At 38.7% G+C, this 22,565-nt stretch overlaps 3 protein-coding genes across 3 annotated transcripts in view; 2 read left to right on the forward strand and 1 right to left on the reverse strand.

Moving 5' to 3' along the window:
• Positions 1-10,010, reverse strand: part of prkcaa (protein kinase C, alpha, a) — a 143,523-nt gene extending 133,513 nt beyond the window's left edge. The window contains exons 1-2 of the mRNA XM_034120385.1: positions 9,675-10,010; positions 7,977-8,008 (exon numbers count right to left, since the gene is read on the reverse strand). Of these exons, the coding sequence (XP_033976276.1) occupies positions 7,977-8,008; positions 9,675-9,841 (199 nt within the window). The 5' untranslated portion in view covers positions 9,842-10,010. The remainder of the gene's footprint in view (positions 1-7,976; positions 8,009-9,674) is intronic.
• Positions 10,011-13,876: 3,866 nt separating this feature from the next.
• LOC117474553 (beta-2-glycoprotein 1-like) lies at positions 13,877-16,895 on the forward strand. The gene is made up of 8 exons (XM_034120393.1): positions 13,877-14,033; positions 14,298-14,477; positions 14,724-14,820; positions 14,899-14,975; positions 15,318-15,503; positions 15,724-15,903; positions 16,161-16,358; positions 16,621-16,895. The coding sequence occupies exons 1-8, from the start codon at positions 13,964-13,966 to the stop codon at positions 16,737-16,739; spliced, it is 1,107 nt and encodes a 368-aa protein (XP_033976284.1). The 5' UTR covers positions 13,877-13,963; the 3' UTR covers positions 16,740-16,895.
• Positions 16,896-17,794: 899 nt separating this feature from the next.
• On the forward strand, positions 17,795-22,465 carry LOC117474562 (beta-2-glycoprotein 1-like). The gene is made up of 8 exons (XM_034120406.1): positions 17,795-18,027; positions 18,417-18,593; positions 19,200-19,296; positions 19,711-19,787; positions 20,308-20,496; positions 21,042-21,221; positions 21,518-21,715; positions 22,249-22,465. Exons 1-8 carry the CDS (start codon positions 17,952-17,954, stop codon positions 22,311-22,313), a joined length of 1,059 nt encoding a protein of 352 aa, XP_033976297.1. The 5' UTR covers positions 17,795-17,951; the 3' UTR covers positions 22,314-22,465.
• The last annotated feature ends 100 nt before the right edge of the window (positions 22,466-22,565 follow it).

Raw genomic sequence — 22,565 nt, forward strand, 5'->3', positions numbered from 1 at the left:
ATGTTATTATTGCTGCTTAATTCAGCTGATTAAGTACGTCACCAATGACAATCATTTGCATTTATTTGGTATCTAATATAGTAGTTATCATATTTTGACAATATAACTTTCTGTCTTACTTTATCTAAGCACTCCCAATAGGAATAGGGTAATGTATATGTTTTCAAAGCATTATACATGGCAACCCTGTTGGTCACTGGCAACCCAAACTGTCAAATATGAAGACTTATTGCAACATGCCAGAAATCAGTTTCACCAAAAGCAAGAAAAGTACACACATCTGCAGATCAAAACACCTGATCCATTGGCCTAAAGCTATGCTAACAAAAAGCAGCAGTGGCACAGGCAAATTACATTACCCAGCATTTACAAGACTCAAATAATAGTAATTCAAGTGCTGCAGGGAGATGACAGAATCTACATTTCTTCTATAAAGTTTTAAACATAACTATATATGTTCTGCAACCACAGGGAAAGTGACACAAAAAAGATCTAAAGTAATTTTAGTTCTTCAACTCGTCATAACTTAACAGAGATATGAAGATGATAGCTAACTTTAAAATGATGAAACTAGCTACATTAGGCCAAAACCAGCATTCTTTTTCCAAACAGGTTGATTGTGTTGATGTAATCGCTTCTCTTTGATTGAAAGAATGGTATTGCATCCCACCAGATGTGCACAGCATACTTGTAGAATCAGGAAATAATGAAGCTGTTCTGGAGTCTTGAAGTGTCATTGACTACCACTAAAAATGTGCATGCACCTCCTCACACCTTTATTATTAGTTTCAAGGTAATGCTGCTACATGCTGGTCCTGTTTGTCCAACAGGTTAGTGCTGTCTTCACCTGAAGACTGGACGAGAGGTGAGCAGCAAGTCAAATGAGCAGAAACAAGTTTAAGAGCTAGTGTGACCTTGTTTTTGTTACTGTTCTGCATGTGACAAGTGAGCAACATAACTCAAAGCCTATTGTAATTATCCTGCATTCATATTACTAATAGTGAGTACGTTTTGTGTGTGTGTATGGATTAAAGAGCACTGTGGAATGAAAGTAATAATAATAATTATACCCACAAGTTGTTTCTACTTTTTTTGGTGAACATACATCTGTGGTGGTGGTCCTTTTACAGCTGGGGAGGTTTCAGGACACAGAGCGTTAGTTATTATGGTCACTGTCAGACAGGCCGTATCTCTTTAGGCACCGGGAGCATTACAGGTCATGGTCCTAATCACAAACGTAGTCATACACCAAAGCAATTACTATAGTTTCGACAGGGTAAACTCTCTGTGAGCGTGACAAACATGTTCAAATGTAATAAGGAAAAGAACCACACCAATATTGGTACAGTCATACTGTTGGTTGATAGGTGTGCCTATCAGGATACAGATTATTAATACTAGGCTCTGGCAAAAACCCAACTATTTGGCAAGCATTTCTGGGGACTAAAATTCTTAATAGAAAAGAACTGTTTACAAATGTTATAAGATTTTCTAATGTATTGAAAGGAACCAAACAAAACTAAGCTCTTCGGCTAGTGATGACAGAAAACACAAAACTATGGTTTGGTGAGACGTTACTGTAGCTTGTAGTGAGGTCAGGGCTGACCACTGACCAACCATGCCGCCCACAAATTACTTATGTGATTTTGGATTATGTTGTTCATGGGCAGTGCATTGGCTTGCAGTTTGTTCTGCACCATTGTTACTGTACCAGTTTACTGCACTGTCTTCCAGATTGTTCTCATGTTTGAACTTACTAAACTGAATCACTTGCTGTGTCTTTCTTTTCTAGGTATACAAGATAAACAATGCCTTGAAACATACAGTTTTTGATGGGTGCACATTTCTGTATCAGGAAGAAATAATGAACAACGTCTTAATTATTCTAAAACCTATATGCTGAAATTAAAACAACAACCAAGAACAGAAATTAGCTTTAAGCAAAAGTTCATTTTATGGCATTATCATCCGAGTGATTGTTGTGTTTTTCATTGTTTTAAGGAAGAAAATAGGCTTCAACATACAATCGGAAGAAACTGACTCACATGCGTGTTAACACAAAGCCCTTAAGTAATCACACATTGGCCATCTGAAGACAGAGCAAGTGTCCTCCTATAAACAGATGCATAAACTGCATACACTCTATGCATAGCAGTGTGTCTCTTCAGGGGACTGGGGAGCAGCTCTAAATATAGCCTATGTTGAACTCTGCCCCTTTCCCTCTCTATTTCATAAACACACACACACACACACACACACACACACACACACACACACACACATACATGTACACGCAACACATACATAACTGCAATGACACCTCTGCTTTGCACTATTCAAAAGCTCTATAAAAATGTTATTGCCAACTAACTCTGCGCCATAACAGTATAGAGGACCAAACAGTTGGCAACCCTAATTTTAAATATATGTGAAGAAAAACCGAGCACAAACCAAATCAGAGTGATACTTTTTTTTGTTTTTATCAGCACTAGATGAAGGAATTGAATACGTTGTAGTACATGGACAGTAAGAAAGATCAGAGTGTACTGTAAAAAGTAGTTTTCTGGCCGTGAGCCGGAAAAAACATGACAGAGACGAACAGAGAAACAACACTTGGTAGAAAAAAAGCAGAGATGAAAGAACAGGAAAAATAGAGAGGAGGCTACTTGCTACTAAAACAGAATCCAGCTGTTGGCATCATAGATGTTAGCAATTCATCTGTTCCTTTGTTGTAAGTATACCGCCGCTTTACAAAAGAGAGGAAGCTAAAACCAAAGTAACTGCCGCTAAGGTGACAGAGATAAAGCAACAGATGCAGCAGAGTAGCCTTTGGTTTCCCCAGCGCCGACTTAAAGGCTGAGGGCTTATGAGAATCCTACGGCCGCAGTCGATAGGGCTTTTATGTGACTGTCACAGACCATTTCTTCTCAGAATCATTTCGTGGAGAACCAAATGAATTTATGAAAATAAGGTTGAGGCTTTAATGGCTCTAATTGGGATGATGCCCAGCCTCTGCCATTTCTATTTTAATTTTGCATTGCTTCTACAAACACATAACTTGCCATCACAGAGCTGGAGAAATAATCTGAGAAACCTATTTATTTTGACATTGATTGAATGCATGTTTAGCATGCCCAGAGTCTGGGAACATCTGGAAATCATATCAGACCTGCTGGATTAGTACTTCCAAGTTTCATCACTGAGGGTTTTACACCCTCCCTAGTTTTCTGCTCACTGATATAACAAAAATGTATTGAATTGCTTTTTGATAGGAAACTACTCCTTGATAATCAAGTGAGGTTTTTTCACATATCTATATAACTTCATGAAGTAATAATGTCAAACTGTATATTTTGCTGTCAAATGAAAGCACAATTTAAATGATCTGCTTGGCTATGCAGAGATCAATATCTTTCTAGTAATTTCACTATTAAAGCATTACTCACTGTGGCAAAAATCAGCTCATTTTAGGCAACCTGACGTTTAATTTGAGATAAGTATTCATGTCGATCATGAAAAAACATGCTTTTCATAGGCCGTGTACCCCCCTGAAAAAATAAAAGTGTGAAACAAAGCAAAACTGTCTGTATGACACATACATCATACACACAAAAGGAATGAAGCTGTGGCGCCAATGGATGTTGGCGGTTTGTTAGGTTGTGAAGTCTTGACTTATATATTTTCATTCATCACATTGGACAATTTGTAGCCATTGGCCTACGCTTTCGACTGTGCAATGTATAATGAACCAAGGCCACTGGTTACGTGTAAACAATTTGCCTTGTGTCTCTGACCACTATTGCAACTTGAACATTAGAACCAAGCTCCTAACATAGGATGAAGCACTTAAATGACTGAGAAAAAAACATCCGCTGAGCAGCATTAGCTGTTAGAGTAAATTCATGGAAAGAATCGACACAAAAAAGTAATAGTAAAATGTGTGTGACAGGGACCATTGACACTGAGTTTATCTTTCCATGGACTGTCAACAAGGGCCTTATTGGGATGACACAGAGGCGGATGTGCACAAGGATATTCTGAGTGCAGTCCAAACACGGAGCAGCACAAGGTAAACAAAGACACTGAACATTGATGGGTTGGGCGGATGAAAACATTTGTAGTCAGTATTATTTGTCTGACAGTGTCATTGTGGTCTTACAAAAAAAACAACCACCAACAAAGCAAGGTTTTAAATTCTCATTACTGAAACACCATTGCAACTAATAACAATTGGTCCAAAGGCCCTAAGCTAGCAGGGTAAAACAGGGGTCAGAAATCCATCAGCCTTGATCTGTACAAGCCCTCAGTTGTATGGCTGGACATTAAACACTCCTCTCTCTTGGGAGGCAACAGCGATACTCATTAGCTTCTTCTTTTGTGCATCAGGGAACATTGGAAAGCCTTGGGTGAAATTCAGTTGTCAATAGCCTGCCAATAAATGTCCAATCCAACCTAACAGATTAGAGGTCAACCAGAAACCTTTGAGCAAACACAAATCCATCGAATGCATCCAAACTCCTGATACGATCTGTGTTATGAGCAGTGTATGGATGGGGAAATGAGAATTCTATGGTCACTACATTGTATGGCACTGGAATTAGCCTTCTCTTGGAATAACCAATAACATTGAGTGAAGCCTATTGCTTCAACTTGTATTCCTTGTTTTTTCACACGTAGTAAACTGTTCAATAATTTGTTGAAACATGTATGTATCTTAAATCATAGTTAGTAAAAATAAGCAATTGATGGGACCATTTTTAAATGTCACCAATTTACTAAGAAGCCAATAGGAACATGATCATCAATGTGTGAGCTAAGGTTTTGGGGTCAGTCAAGATTTTTTGGTTTGTATCAGACCATATATTTTCAGTTTTAAGAGTACCTTTGTTGAAAAGAACAAATCGAAGCATGAACAGAATATTACACTCTTTTAAAAAAGGTGTCTAAAGAAAACACTTGAACCCCAGACTTAAGGAATACTGCTTTGAGGCCAACAGTTACCTGTTATGAATATGTTTATCTGAATCAGTGTGATGCCTCAGAACAGGACTACACTGTCAGCTTAACCCTTGGTAAATCAGAACTTTGAGAGATGAAACAAAGTACAAGTATCAAAAGTCAGTGTGAACTTAAGATCTGAACAGTAAATCTGCTGAGTGACATGGGTACAAATGGCTTGGCCGTATTACAATGTCAACTAAACTAATCTGAGATACCCTGCTTACAACGGAAGCAGGCCAAAGTCCTGAAATAAGACTCCATAGGAAAAGTAGCCAGGTGAAGACAGACATATCGTTAACAATGCAGATACCATCTTGGAAGCTGGTTGCTGTAAACTTGCTTGTTTCCACAACATCGACTATCTTCAAAATTAACTCTCGTGTGACATTTCATTACAAGTGCCATGCTGAGAATGGTTTGTTTTGATTACCACATAAGTTGAAGTTCAACACAATAAACTGGTGATTTAAATCGGTTTAACAATGGGCAATGCTCAAGTGTATCCAAACATTGTTCAATCAGGTAGCATAGGCTCCAACTAAGATTCTTTATATTATTTTTCAATTGACTTTCAAAAAAGACATTCGAGCACAAATTAAATTAGACTAAATATATGACATAGAATAAAATAATGCAACCTTAACATGTCAAGCATTTTAAACTACATGTATGATGTAATTCTGTGCAGCACATTCTATTCTTAGAGAAGGGACATTTGCAGCGTTGAAGATTAAATGTCACTCTTGTTATAGAAATGCCAGTCTCCAGTTCATTATTTGGCGTTTTTAAGTAGTAACTAAGGCTCGCTGGCTCTGCTGGAGGACTCGACCCTCATTTTATAGAAGCTAGAGTTTAATAATTGATAGCTAAACAGATATTATAAAGTGGAGACCTTTCTGTCTTTGAATAGCTGCAGTGTAACCAATGACCTTCATCTTGATAAGGAATGCATTATTTATTTAACAGGTCCAGGCAGGGATTTATCATGAAAGAAGGAGTGGACAGCTTATGAGACATGCAATCAATCCTCTGCTCTCTTCAAAAAGAAAAATCTCCAGAACACTATGCCCCGAAACCTCTCTCAAACAATATTACTGTCTCTTTAACGTCCTTCTAATCATTCATATGTCATCTCCTACATCATCTCCGCGGGATGAAAATTACAACTTGCTGTGAAAGCAGAGGAGGGGGGTGGTGGACAAGCTCACGATAATGTTAGGTTATGAAACCTGTTAGGTTGTCATCACTCCAACACCTTGGCCAGACACATTAATGAGCCAGATAGGAGAGAATATATGGAGAAGCAAACTGCATCTCACCTCTATGATAGATCACATACAAGGGTGGGTGTTGGGTTGTAAACTGTATTATGCATGTTCCCATATGTGAATGTTTCCCAGTCACAGGCCTTACTAACACACAAGACATTATGAACCGTCTAAGTGATGAGTCATGATTCAGTATTTAAGACTCACTCTCTCTGACATTCTCAAGGGAAGAGCTTCTGAATCACTGAGATCAAACAAGTGGCAAAGTGTTTATCTTTGAGTCTCCAACAGAGAGAGACTGTATTTTGTTCTTCTGAACAACCTGTAGGAAAAAAGGGCAGGTTCTTTTCATTTTAATGTTGCTGAATATTTAAAGTTTAAAAAATGTGCCACCGATGAACTCTGAAAATAATGGTTTGTGCAACTTACCAGAAATGCTTGTAGTGCACTATGACATTGTTTTATGTGTTATATTTGTTTCTTGATTTCCTCATTGTGTATATGCTGTGTCATTTTCCTTTTACTCTATTTTGGGTTCAGATCCATAGTTATATACTGAGTGACTAAATACAATTTTAAAAAAAATACATCAAAATATCAATTACGGCAATACTGAAGAATGACCCTCGTATCGGTTTTTTGTACAAACACAACATGAAAGAATCTACATCTGAGTGAAACATCAGTCACACACATCATCTGCACCGTTACCTGGGCACTCGCCATCAGAGTGGGACTTTGGCAAGCCCAAACGTTTCCACATTAGATGAGGAATTCTGAGAGTTGATGCATGCTGAAGCTCAAAATGGCGGGTTGATAGGAAATCTACCTTCAGTGATGCTGGTGATTTTGGGAGCTGACGTGGGGAACGAGATCTTTCCATATTTGTGAGCTCTGTACGTCCCTAACCCTCCATATCCTCCTGTATTGTACTCTCTGGCTCCTCTGTTTCTTGAAAGAAGCCTCACCTGTCATACCTCTGTTTTCACCTCAGACAGTTTAAATGAAACAGATTTCCATTAGTCTATTTATGCTAAACGCTTCTCTGCCAACAGGCCTGTTGTCAATATGAAACGGCTTCACTTAATAGGGCACACTACATTAATAGTTAACAGTTAAATAGCCCATTACATTCCAATCATTACTGCGATAATTGTCATTTTAAAACCAAATCTATGAGCACCATGCAACAAGCTCAAAAGAATTACTGAACCACAGAAAAAATTTAACTCTAGGCTCATTTGCTTAGGCTCCATAATTTTGACACATAATGACCACGATAACACTACCATGGCTGTGGGTAAACAAATAATGCCTTGCTAGCAAAATAGCAAACAAATCCTGAAAGAGATGTGAATAGTGTTGGTGCATGAATATAATATCTTGTCTTATTCGGCATAAGACAGCCATGAGCTGAAATACCCACAGGCACAGTCAACTCAATTATTCACACAGGTCCTCAAACATAATTGTGTCACGTTAGCTGTACGCATGTACGTATGCCTTAAAGAGCATCAGGCAAATGAGAAGATTAATCAAGCCCTAAATATGATGGTTAATGTGCCAGAAATTACATCAGTGGTGTACAGCACTTCATCAGCAAAGGACAGTATGTGCAGAATTATCAAATGAAGAACTGCCTTTAGTGAAAAAAGCTGCATTTTCTGTGGCATATGCCTAACTGTATTGTACATATTCATGTTTTACCTTGGCACTGGAATCCTTGTTTTCCGAACCCCCTGTGAAAAAAAGAAGGCAGAATAAAATGGATGTTTATTCTTCTTTTTCTCGCTCACAGACAGACACAGTACAGTAATTCATTCAATATTTCAGAACACAGCACACTTTCAACTGGCAATGGCCCTTAGTTCTAATTAAGATCAATTTAGGGAAGGCCATTCCGCCATGAAATCAAGGCTTTGCGTCTTGTGGCTAACTGGGAACAATTGCTGCTGCAGTTAAGCTTGTCCTTTAAAGAGGAGTGAAGGCTTTAATATCAAAATATCCTCCTTTAGGATTTAGATGTTTGACAATATGGGTGTAATGTGCTGCTGTCCTAATACTTGTGGCCATCAAGTCTATGTTTTACTGCTGTCAAAATTATTGATTTGACACATTGTCAGGACATAAAATAAATGTTCTTCCCAGGAAAGTGACTCAATAACTAACACTATTACTGTAGGATGAATATTGAAAACTACACAAGTTGTTTGCCTATAAGTGTCATGTTGAGTTAGTTTGTTGTTTTGCTAAAATGTGATGCTTGGTAGGCCACAGGTCATGCTGTAAAACTGTCAAGGTTGTAAGCCTCGAGCAATAAAGGGCCTGAGATCACACTCCCACCTTTAACAGCAGAGGACTGTAACGTGGGTGCAACTCTACCAAGCTGTCTGCAAGTTCTCTCCTCTCACACTCAAGATAACACTAGGTTGATGTCTCACTACAGAAACAGCAAACGTATGTTTTGTCCTTCCCAATGCATTGTGTCACTAATTGCAAGAACTGCAGCATAAAGGCAACACTGTACCTCTGCAGGTCTCTGCCCACTTCTACTGAATACCAACCATGTGTGGATATGCTGAGACAGTTCTCTGTAGGTGAAGTGCTTTTCCATGTGTGCTCTAAATGCCAGTTAACTGCAGACTGTTTCCTTCAAATCTAGCCAGTGAGCAGCTACACTATGCAAGAGTTCAAGCAATAAATACCGGAGTTGTAAAAAGCAGTAGATGGGAGGCTTTAATAGCTCGACTAAGTTCCAGGAAGGGGGAACCTATTACTCATCCAAAGGCTTCACCAGGTCTAATCTCAGCAACTTCACAGCAGTAACGTGTTATCAGGAAAAACAACAAGAAAGGTGGACTTTAACAGTTTATCTTTAGTTCCCTGTCAAGACTGATAGACTCTTGCAGAAATGTTTTAATTACTGTTTATTATAGTCTTCTCAAACATGGGTTCAAGCAATTGCTGTGGCCACTTAGTCACACAACATTGAAAATGGCTGCTTTAATTTTCCGCTTTCTTACTAGGAATGCTACGAATTTGAGAACCTTAGACCCAGCCATTGACATAAGTGTAACTCCATCCCCTACACAGTTATTGATGCAGTGTTCGACTCCTAACATACACAACAGCATAACTCCTCCCATATGCGTTGCTTTGAAAAATTGTCGACGTAGTGAGATTCCTGGAGTAAAATCTACTAGGAAAAATACTGTCGACTTTTGACTAGCCATGTTCTGTAACTTTCTTAGTGAGAAAGTCGTTAAGAAGTGTATATTGTAGGAGTAAGAAGGGAAAGTTAGCATGAAGTTGTGTTACATCATCGAGCAGAGTGAAGCCTACTCGACTGAAGTTACCAATATGCAACAGGCAGCAGCAGTCAGGGGGTGGAGGTGGGAGACTTACCAGATGAAGTCGGTGCAGTGGCTGCAGAAAGTCGGCTGCTTGAAGAACCGGGCTATGAATTTGTGGTTCTTCACTTCGTGGACGTTTTTTTGCCTCAAAGCACCTTTGCGAGCAAACCTATTGGCCACTTCCCCGGTGAACGACTCGTTAGAACTTACATCAGCCATGTCCCCACCTTACAAACAAATCAATGGTTCAGCTTTGTCTTGCTGTCTTTCAGCGTTTTTCAGTCCGTTTAGAGCAGCAGCCCTCGGTGTGGAGCCAGCAGAGAGCGGAGCGGCGGTGTTCACCGGAGACACTGTACTCACTGTCTGAGGGCTTTCCCTGCCTGTCGGTCCCCTGGCTGCTCCACTGACAGCTATGCACGCTGCCAAGCCAGCCGCAGTGGGGACAGGCTACTTCCGGTCCGTACCTTCAAAATAAAACAATACATTCTTTTTTTTATCAGAATCAGAATTCCTTTATTTATTCACAGCAGGGAAATTTACAGTACAGCATAAGTGGCATTGCAGGTAGAAAAACAAGGCATGCAATAATATAACGGACAGGCAGTCATTAGTAATACTATACAAATAAAGACAAATACCATGGCTAAAAAATAATTGTAGCAGCAAAAGTTTAAGTAAAACTAAGTGACATAATTAGCATGTTAAAGTATTGCAACCTCAATAATATATATGTAGTTTTTTACATAAAGCGATTGTAGTACCGCACAATTGCAAACAAGTATATATATATTGAACATAGCAGGTTTATTGCACAAGTTATCCAGTCAATTGTGGAAGAGGCTGTTTTTTATTTCTTACACTGGTATCTGCCCAGCAGTGTTGAAATGTAACTATACACTGACTCAAGTAGCTTACTGTAGTTCAATATACAAATATAGTGAATATACTTGCAATCCTTGAAATTAATATAGAGGCTGAACTGGACCCGATGCACTGATTGAATCAACAAACATATTTTATGAAGAATACAGTATTCTTATTCATGTTAATATTACTCTCAACACTGTGCAGGAATTAGTTTAGTCCAGCAACTGTGCAGCATGATGATGTTGCCTGAATAGATAAAGGCTAGTTTTGCCTCGTTGGCTTATGTTAGTACTCGGCCTAGCTATCAAGGCTTACAGTTGTACTACATTGTTGTCATTATGTGAAGTGCAAAGTTTGGAATAAAACTGCACTTTAAATATTTACCTCTTAGTAGGCTATTGCGTAACCAATTTAACAGCAACCCAAACCATAAAATTGAAACAACAATCTATACCAGTTTCAACATGTTTCTTTTAAAGCCTTTTGAAGGTAGGGTTTATTGCAAGTCTGTTTGGCCTGCATTAGCTTTAGCCACCTATTAAACTGTCAACTGAGTGAATACATTTTACAAACTGCTAAACAGCCATTTGGGGTCTCTGTGGCCCTTTCTCTGTGCAGCCTTTAATCCCAGTTACAGGCACAAAGGGCTTCAGGATGTTAAACAATACATGAAAGTGACCACCATCTACCTTTCAACATCAAAAGGAACCAATTAAACATTTCTGCATAATAAGTCTTCTATTAATAAACCCAGAGTAGCCAATTTTGGATAGGCCTACTATAAATCCTTGGAGGAGAATAGTTAACATTCAAATAATGTTTGTATAATATTATTAGTCCTTGTAGATGTGGCAAGGGTTTAAAAGGCTCTTCCTACAACTTTATTTCTGAGATACATTTCCTGCTTGTGGTCTGAGTATCTGTTTAACTTGACGCTGCTCCGCGCCGCTTCCTTCTTTTCAATCCGGATGATGTCACGCCTTGGGAGGGAGGAGGCCGCTGCAGGAATTTGGATTGGGTGCGTCACCGTGTGGAATCAAAGCGCATTACAGGTTTATTAGCTTCTCTGCAAACATTTTTAATGACGAGCTCAATCTCACTCACTAGACACATATAGGCTACCCATCAATGCAGTGATAAAGTTGCTCAAATGTTGTGTAAATAAGATTTTAGTTACACCTGGATTAAATTCACATCATGCTACAGTAGCAAAAAAAACATTACAATTAGTTCCACCTTTACAAGCTTTGATAAACACATCAAAACATCAATAATTATAATCAAAACATATTATATATAATTCTGAAATGGACCAATCTGCCTAATGATTACTATACTTGTGGTACTTTAGTTATATTTGGATGCTTATACGTTTTTACTTTGACTTGAGTAACATTTTGAAGGACTTTTACTTATGTACAGTAACAGAGTATTCCTAAACTCTGGTACTTCTCCGGTATTTACAAAGCTGTCATCTCCACATTTGGAGAAAGTTTGACAGCAGCAAATCTGCATATTTCACAGAAGGCTCGTTTAGTGGTTTTGCAAATAATTAACCACTCTCTGTTTTGTACCATTCTGCATTGAAGTAGGCTACCTTTCTCTTTGTCCAGACGATCCAGCGGTCTCCTTTTTATTTACAATTAGCTGTGCAGCTTTACCCTTCTCAATGTCCCGACAACAAACCTCCATGCAGTCGGAACCAGCCTGTTTCGGTACAACCATGCCAGTGGTTTTGACAGTCTCAGCGGTCGCAGAGCTGCTGCTTTGGGGTTCATCTGGCTGCGCTGGTTCTAGGGTCGAAGGGCCAGTCTCCGGAGTTGTGGATGTCAGGGATGTGACATTGAAGTTGTTGAAGTTCAGTTTTATTTGACTGTATTTTATTTTCATATGCGGCGGTGGTTCTTCTGACATGTTTGCGATATCAATAGCTAAGTTTATCTATCTAGATTCTAGGTTAACAGCTGACACAGAACAACGTAACAAAGAAACAAATCTAAGCTTTTTTATTGGTTGTAATGTACATGGATACATTTGAATGGTGTGACAATGTCCTCTTTGATTGGATTAAAATGTACATATTCTTCCTGTTATGTGTGCCTGCTTTATTTTACCTAATGCAATATATGAGCCTCTGTCGCTGCCTGTAGCTAATGAGATTGTCTTATCATCTCAATTTGCAAAAATAACAAAATATACACAGCTAGATCAGATCACGTTCTTTTTAGATGCGACTTTAGAGTAGAGGGGAATTATTGAAACGGGATGTACAGTGTTCCGCGGCATCCGCCGCTGTGAAAATGTGGGGCAGGGCTGTAAAGTGTGGGGGGGGGGGGTAATGGCCCCTTGGCCCCCCTGCTTCCGGCGCCCCTGACTTCTACCATACTCAAGTACAAGATCTGAGCACTTCTCCCCTCTGTGCATGACACTGACACTGAGCCTTGAATGTTGTATCGTGCCCACTGGCAACAGACTTTCTTAAATACAATAATTTAAATGTCTTTGACTGGATTCCTGCTTGTGTTTGCTTCAGTTGGATTATATTTCCTCTTATTTGAAAAGAGGGTTCCCTTGCACTTTTGACTTGCATGCTATCTCTCAAGTTTTTCAATGTTTACCAATTCCCTGAGGTTCACTGACCAGCAGAGCAGCCTAACCAGCTCAATACTTCTTATGCAAAAGACAAATATTAGCAAATTAAATTGGGCTTGATAAACCAGGTATGCTCTTCCCTGAAATTCTATGATTTTTGGAAGAAAAACAATTAAAAACATCCATCACTTAAGATAATAAAGAGCTGTCATTTTTCATTCAAATAACATTTCTAACTAGTTGTATCCCTCGTGCTGTATTACTCCTTATCAACAAATCCTGTGACCTATTTAGGTATTGCATCATTTCAGTGATATCAGTGGTTTTGGAGGTCACACAATTTATTTTTCAAAACGGGACTACCTCCTTTTATATGCTGATCTTTCCATAATCTAATCAAAATAAATGTTTGATAACCCAGCAGGATTGCTGTAATTATTTAGTTTAATTATTAAAATGTACTGTTAATTATTGTGTGTGTGTGTGTGTGTGTGTGTGTGTGTGTGTGTGTGTGTGTGTGTGTGTGTGTGTGTGTGTGTGTGTGTGTGTGTGTGTGTGTGTGTGTGTGTGTGTGTGTGTGTGTGTGTGTGTGTGTGTGTGTCTGTGTCTGTGTGTCTGTGTCTGTGTGTCTGTGTGTTTAAACTCAGTGTCTTGTTATTTATAAACTAGTATCATGCTGCCCGCTCTTGTACAAAATCAAGTTTATAGATCGATTCTGGGTAAATATGCAGGAGTTAAGACCTTTGTGCTCGATCAATAGGAGCTTACACTGGCATCTGATTGGAGCAGGCTACCGGTGGCCAGTTTACACAGCAGCCCCTTAGGTTGCCTGCATCCCCATCCAGACACAGGGGATACTGAGGAGACTTCAATCCCAGGAAGATGGCTCCAACGTTGGCTTTGCTGGTTCTTTGCCAAGTAGCTTTATACACAACTGTAACACCCAAGAAAGGTATATTCGAGTATTTGGCTTATTCCTTTACTTATATTGAGCATGAAATTACTGTATTGGGCTTGTTGGCAAGTACTCCTCTTGCCATTTGCATTTTTGTAATCTTTTGCACCTTTTGCGCCTGATTTAAGGTATTTTAATCAACTAAAGTGTGCACAATTTGTAGTCTACACATTATCTAATGTGGTGTATAGAATGCTGTTGCTGTGCGGTGGACATTATTTATTTGAGTCCAAGACCAATAATATTCTGATCTTTCACCAGTATGTGGCCGACCTCCTGTCACTGACGGGATTGATGAGTTGTCCCTAAAACGCGTGTACGAGGTGGCAGAAGAGCTGACCCTCACATGTGAACAGGGGTACTTGCCTTCGACAGCGACCCCTCGAAGGATGACCTGCACCGCCACAGGAGAATGGACACAGTCAGACCTGGCATGCTCCCGTGAGTTTACTGGGATGTCGGGCTTTCACTCTGCTGAATTGTAACAATGTAGTTCCTGTTTCAGAAGTGCTGCACTAGAACTGCTGTAATTGCATATTTATTTTCAAAAAGATGGAATGGGAGGAAGAATTCAATCCTTGGTCCCAACATGTTGGTTCTCCTACAATATGCATATGTAGTATTGATGAAAATCTAAGTTTAATCTATAAAATATGCAGAATCATTATTGTCCCTTCTTTTCTACAGCTAAGATGTGCCCAATCCCTAGACCTCTACAGCCATTAGCACGGGGAAGGACAGAAGCTCCATTTAAGAGTGTGCTTAACTTCACATGTGATGACGGGTAAGATTGAATTGTGGATTAAAAAAAATGTCACGTTATATTTGCAGATTATGACAATATGTTTAATCAATTATTTAGGTATGTCATGCAAGGAGCCAATGAAAGCAGCTGTTTACATGATGGTACCTGGAGCAATCAAGCACCTCTCTGCAAAGGTACTGGAGGAAAATATACATACACATTTGAACAGAGTCTGAATTGTTCAACAGAGATCAAACACAATATCCAAAATGGTCTACCTTTTTGTATTGATGCACTTAATTTCTTGATGCATTTTTGTCTACAAACTACTATAACATATGAGACTATCTTCGACAAGACATTTGCCTTGGTTCTTTTTGACAGCAGACAGAGCATACCTGACGTTTATATAAAAATGAACCTGCTTGGAGTATATTTAAAAACTGTAATGTCGATGCATTTTCAAAGCTAACAGAAAAAGAAGCTCCAGATGTAATGTCAGTATAAGTCTAGTGTGATATTTTTTCTTCTTATAGCTGTGAACTGTGACCTGCCCAAGCCCCCTACAGATGGAAGAATTGCCCACGATAAGCCAGTGAGTGGAAGCACCACCATGTACGGACAAGGCTGGACATACGAATGTAACCCACCTAAAGCACCAAGTTATGAAAGAGGAACCTGCATGGCTGATGGAAGAGCAACTGAGCCTCCGGTGTGTCGAGGTACGCAATAATATTCCTTTACGATTTCCTCCCCTTTCCTCTATTCAACATCTTTGTGTTTAGTTAAGGGCTGAATCAATTATAGGATGTGGCTTAATCATGTATGCATTTGTCAAATGTTTTCTATAGTTTTTTTTTTTTCTTTGGCAACACACCCTTTGCAACTGTGCCAACTAAACAATAACCCCTCATGTTTTGGATCTTTTTTTGATAATTGCAGATGTGAGCTGCACCATCCCACCAAGCTTACCAAATGGTTTCATCACCTTTGCTGTGATGAGAGAACATAGCTACAAGGAGACTGTTAAGTACGCCTGCAATGAGCATTATGTTCTGGAAGGCGAGGCTGAGATACAATGCCGAAACACAGGAAACTGGTCCTCCAATCCTGTTTGCAGAGGTAAGTCATGGAAAAATATACCTTCAGGCTAAGTTTCTGTATTTATGATTATCAGCAGTCAATTGGTAGTCAGAAAACAAAAGCATGTTCAGATTTGTTTCTGTTAAAAGCTGAGAAAATGTCATGCCTCCTGGTTGGTCAAAAAGAAACCTGAAAAAAGTAGCTTCAATATTATTGTAATACTAAAATGATATTCCTGGGAGTGGATATGGAAGACCTCCTGTAACATGCTCAAACTGCTCTGCTTTGCTGCTCAGCTCCTTGCAAAGTTGGCATCAAAAGAGGCCGTATTTACTACAATGCCAAGAAGCTCTGGATCGCAGACCTGAAACCCAACAGAGTCCTCCATGGAGAACATGTTGCCTTTTATTGTCTGAACAAAGCTGAGAGGTGTGGGTACCCTGTGGCCAGCACCTGTAATGACGGAACGCTCCTCATCCCAGAGTGCTTTCAGGGTGAGTTATTGTCAGTGCAGTAAATCTAATTCAAGCTCTATTTTCCGACAATTGTTTCCATTTCTTTCCGAACAAGCCGGCAAAAATGCCTTAAACTGAGTTTTGGTTTAGCTTGTAGTGGTCTTTCCCCTTAACATTTTAACATAGTACATGCTGTACAAGTCTGTCAGATGGCTCACATGTCGGGAAGCCCCATGACGTTTCCATCCTGCTCTGCACATTATGATTTCAGTAATTATTATGCCTTTTTTTTTACTTTCAGAACCAGGAAAGGTGGACTACACCATAAGGGCCAAAACCCTTCCATCAGAAATCGCCGTGTGTACTACTTCACCCCCTGCAAGCCCCACAAGCCCTGCAAGCCTTGCAAGAACGGCATAACATTGCATTGGATGATTTGAAACACCATGTGCACAATCACAGAATATAAATGATTGGATCAGGAATAATGGATATGTAATAATATGGCAAAGGCCACATCAAGAGTAAGAGCAGTAATTATTGATCAAATAATAAAAATTTGATTTTATCAAGGGATTCAAATTGTGTTTTTTGTTCCTGAGAGACTCTATGAACGAGAACATACCCATACCCAGTTCTGAGGTTACAGTAAAAGTACAATTCTGAACTGTGTGTCCAAAGATATTATGTGAGCATATCCACTGATGGGTAAACAAGTCTCAGTGGTTCTTCGACTCCACGTCAGCCTGCATAACTGATGAAGTTGTCTGATGAGTGTTGAAATTCCTTCACGAAAATTGCACTAACAGACGGTGAGACCCTAAAGATCATAGATGTATAGGTCAAATTTCGTAAAACGTGAGATCTTCCTTTAAAAGCAATATCTATACATTTAACCTACAGAGAAATACAAAGAGCCCAAATGTAGAAATGTTTCCTTTGAACAAACCTTTAAGGCTTCCATAAGGTTTTGATGTCACAACTATATACATGCACCACAACATTAGTTTAACACCAAGAGTGCAGATGCAAAAGACCAGCAAACAATGACCTATCAGATCAGACTGAGGTTTATGGAAGGGCAGCTTAAAGAGACAGGCGCTACGACAGAGGGTGAATACAGGTATACTCAGACAGGGATAAGAAAAGTTATAACAGTAAAGCATGCAAACATGTTTTTATCGAAACACGGACCAAAAAGTATTAAACTGAAATGAGCACCATATTTTCCCTTTGACTTCTTGCCTTTAAAGCAATAGAGTTTGTTGCCAAAATGTGTGCCATATGCATTAAGAAAAAAGGATTAAAGAATTTAAAAACTAAAATCGTACTTAGTAAGAAACTACAGTTAAGCAATAGCAAAATGGAGCCAAATGGGCTGGTGTTTCATAGTATTGCAGCAACAAGGGGGAAGTCCGACTTGAGCTTTCATTTCCAGTAAACGGTCACGAGAACAATCTCTTATTGCAAAATGCAAGCAAATCAAAACAAGGATAGCCAGTGAGAAGTTACATCATGCTGCTCTTATCTATTTACTTTTAGAGAAACACAAACATTAGTGAAACAGGGGACAGATATTCACTGTGTGGCCACAGGAAAGAACCGAGAAGCGTCTATACATCTCTACAAAGGATGGAACGCAAGCTGGCTTTGTTTCTGCTATTTCCATTTGTGTTTTTTACCATCGTAAAAACACAACATGACAATGGTATTTGCTATTCTTTTTTCTTTTTTTAACTTGTTTTATTTGGCTAGATCTGCATGATTCCTCTGGAAGGGTCTGTTGTCTGCCATGGTTAAATGGTTTGTTTCAATATGCTGTGAAGCTAATGGTTAAACTTTATTTTCTGTTCTTCATGTGCTTACAGAATAATTATATATTACCTAAACTTTAGAGGGCAAATGCAACTTCACATTGATTTGCTATGTGACATAATTGCAGACACAACACCTATTCCTTCTATTTAGAATCAGCACATGGCATTCATTTAATTGTATAATGATCTTATATTTAAATTCTGGAGGTCTATAACTATCACAAACCGGTCTTCTCCAAGCCATTATAATACATATCACTAAATCCATGTGTCCTTGCAGTATGTCTTAGGCCTGAGCTGGCTGCCAACATTGAGATGGATGGGCTCCAGAGGTTCTACAGCCCGGGTGTGGAGTTAGCGCTGTCCTGCAAACAGGGACACACCCCAGTTTCCGGCCCTCGGAAGATTGTGTGTGCTGCCAGTGGAACATGGACAAAAACCAAATTAATGTGCTTACGTGGGTCTCCTTTATTTTTCGTGAAAACTAGGGATCCTCTCACAGATCTTGTAGTGCAAATTCATACACTTGAATTACTTTTTAAGTTAAACATGATGTAATTTTCTGCAAAATATCAACCGTAAGGAAACTTTTACTTTTGTAAAATAAAACTAGCTGTATAGTGATGTCATTTTAAATACAATTATTAATTGATAATTACAGATAGATTTTACAATGTAGAAATTAAATTGTGTAAATGAATACTTGTTTTTGATATTACATATTCATTAAGCATGTGAAGCAATGTGAACGATGAACGGATTGTGATAACCACACTCTTATTTATACGTTTATTTTCATTTCTAATATTCAGATACGTATTTATTGTTGCTTTTACTAATATGCAATAGGTTTCTCTTTTATTCTGCATTATGAATATGTATATCCAGGACTTGAGAGTAAGTTGTCTGTTCATTGGCAACATAAATAACATAAAACATGTCAACATAGTCTTTGCTAGATCCCAACTTAACTTTATTATGGTTACAGGGTGTACAGCAAACATTTATTTCTATCTAAACAATATTCATAACAAAATAGTAACACCTGTGTTCTCGTCTGCAGCCAAACGGTGTCCCCATCCTGATCCATTGTCCAATGGAGAATTATACTATGAGGACACTGTGTTCCAGAGTATGATCAACTATACCTGTGATGAAGGGTAAATAAATAACATCTTGTTGAATTGTGTTGTTTGAAATGTGTCAGTTTCTCTGATATTCATCTTGCTGTCCCTTATACACTGGTGGTACACTGAATTACAAATGGAGAACCTCTAATCATGGACACATTACATTATAGAAGTATTTTAAGAAAGATCCATGGGACTTGCATCAATATCTAAATGAAGTGCAAAGATAAATCATAGCCATAATTTAATAATGTTGAGGTATATCAGCATCAATGATAACCATGACAATTCATATTTAACTTATTTTGTGTGCATCTGATCACTACTTTAAGATTCCTATGATTAATCGATATTTAAAATGGCTCTAACAGTATTTAAGTCAACACCTGTGTTATTGTGTATTTATCCAAGCATGAACTGACCAAATGATATGGCTCTGCTCAGGTACACCATGAATGGAAACAGCAGTGCCCTGTGCCTTGCTGATGGAACATGGAGCACACCAGTACCAGAGTGCAAGTGTATGTAATCCATTACATTCTTTTTTAAATGAGGGAAAAAGATAGCTGTGAAAAAAACACTCAGCACAAAGTACTGTTCTCAGTTTAAATTCTCTGAGGACTTATTAGACAGCCCCACAGTAATGTAACTTCATCAATAACTTGATATTAGGCCAGTGAAAATACATTTACACAAATGTAAGTGTTCTAAATAAAACTAAGTATAAATGTGTACATTTGCCATGGTAAAGGGACTAAATATAGTCTTTATGACCCCTCAAAGCGGTTCTATATACAAATCAGCATTCACCCATTCACATCCGTTGATACAGGGGCAGGGGCTGCCATGCAAGGTGCCACCTACTCCAAGAAACACACACATTCACACACACATACAACATCCCATCAACTTTGGTTTGAGTATCTTGCCCAAGGTTGCAACAACATGTTGACTGCAGGAGCTGAAAAGTGCAGAATACAAGCGTGCATTATACCAATATACAGTATACGTAAATGACATGTGCTGTCTCTTCTCTCACAGCTGTTACCTGTGATCTTGCTCCGATTCCACCTTTCGGTATGATTGTTTATGACAAGAGGATCAGAGGCAACACTGTTGATTACGGTGTCGGGGGGACGTACAAGTGTAATCCTCCATACATCGTTGTTGGCAAAGCAAGAGCAGAGTGCACTGTCCTCGGCAACTGGACCAAGACACCTGAATGTCAAGGTATGAAGGTTTGAAAAGGGAGATGCTGTATAAATACCATGAGCCGTTTTCTGGCATTGAATTTACTGATCTGAACCATAACTAAAAAGTTGAATATGTAAAGCAAGTTATGACTATAATCATAGTGACATTTATATTATACTGTTTTACACTTTGGATTGTCAAACTTATTTTAGAAAACTGAAATTCAAATGTATTCTTGATCTTAGTATCAGCAAATAAGAAAGCAATCTTTCCACAAAGTCCATTTGTGAACAGGATTTGATGAGTGCCGTTTGTGAAACATGACACTGTATCTTGCACTAGCAGCAGGTTTAGAACATCCAATCAGATTGCAAGATGTAGAATGTTGCTTCCTATTGCCTTGTCGGTGGGAGCTGAAAAAGGTGACACACATGACACATTTTCAAATAAGATGCAACTCTACTACCACATTGGTCTTCACCATCTCTCATATAAACGTTCTAATACACTTCAACTGGGGATGGGATTTTATGCAAACAGTTGTTAAAAAAAGATGAATGACTACATTTTTCCTCTCACAGTGGTGACCTGCCCTCCACCGGAGAACATTGACAGAGGCTTCATGTCAAGCAGCGAACCGAGGGACTATGACTATATGGAAACAATTAAATATGGCTGCAATGGAGACTATGTGCTTAAAGGAAGCCATGAGATTGTTTGTCAGCAAAATGGGAATTGGTCTGAAAAGCCATCTTGCAAAGGTAGGGCTACAACCAATGCTACAGTTATTTTACATTACAAATGTTGGTGGTAGGTGCATTTCTTGTCTGAACTTGTAGCTCTTTTGGGGATTTTAGCTTTATAGAAATAAAACTGTTTCCCAGTTTTGATTTGTGTATTCCTGTTCCCACTCTGTACTGGATATTTGGTGATAATGTAATTCAAGCACAATTCCATAGCTTTTTTCCCCAAAGTTCATGTCATATGTTTCTGTGTAGGGAGCAAAACAACACTTTTAAATCATTATAATGTTTTTACTTCACCTTCCGAATTACAGCTCCTTGCAGTGTCGGCATAGAGACGGCAAGGATATTATACAAAGGGAAAAAAATCTGGATCAAAGACCTACAACCCAACAGAGTCTTACACAACGACATTGTCTCAGTCTACTGCATGGACAAACCCAGGAAGTGTGGTTATGCAGTGCAAACCCAGTGCATCGACGGAAAACTAAAAATCCCTGAATGCTTTGAACGTAAGTTATATTGCTTTCAAATTACAAAATATCATAACAAAGCATCCACATAGAAGTCAATAACGCGACAGGCTTTACTTTATTCTATTTTTTCAGTTTGTTTTTACTATCACATCACAACCTTAGTCCTTTTTAGAATGTGCTAGAGGTGAACTTCAGCCTCTTGTGGCCGCAAAGAGAATTTCAATGGCAAAAAACTAATCTTGAAAAAAACTTACCTGCCAATGTTTGCCTATTTTTACAGGTGCAAAAAAAGAAAATACAAAAAATACAATTAAAACACAATTAAGGTCAGACTCACTTGCCTCTCAGGTTTTCCGTGATATGGTAATTTCAAGTCTAAGTTGAGCGGCTCACTTCCCATTATGTCTACTCAACTCTGACAAAAAAAAGAATCACAGCCAATGCTTTTGGGGCAATTATCTCTAGACCTGTTCCTTATAATAGTGATAATTAAGATGAAGGGCCCTCTGTAAGGGAAGTGCAAACATTCTGACCTGTTCTCTTTATTTGTGTGTCTGTTTCATTTCCAGAGCCCAGTGGTGTTGATTATAACCTTTATCCGGGTTCACTTCCATCAGAAATCACACAATGCTGAAACAGCAGCAGATTGCTTCTCTGAGGACGATTTAACTACAGCAATAAGGAATATGTTTATTTGTTCTGGTTGGTAATGGATTTTCCCATATTTGTGATTGTTGACATGTTGACCTTTTCAGTCCTTTATCAATAAATAAGAATGCAATTTTGTTTCTGGCGCACGTGTCTCGTCATCTGACCCATCATGTACTTAATCAATAATTTCATTTACTACTTGTAATGTACATTTGATTAGGAAAAATAAAAACGG

The sequence above is a fragment of the Trematomus bernacchii genome, unplaced genomic scaffold, assembly GCF_902827165.1.
Source record: "Trematomus bernacchii unplaced genomic scaffold, fTreBer1.1, whole genome shotgun sequence".
Classification (NCBI taxonomy): Eukaryota; Metazoa; Chordata; class Actinopteri; order Perciformes; family Nototheniidae; genus Trematomus; species Trematomus bernacchii.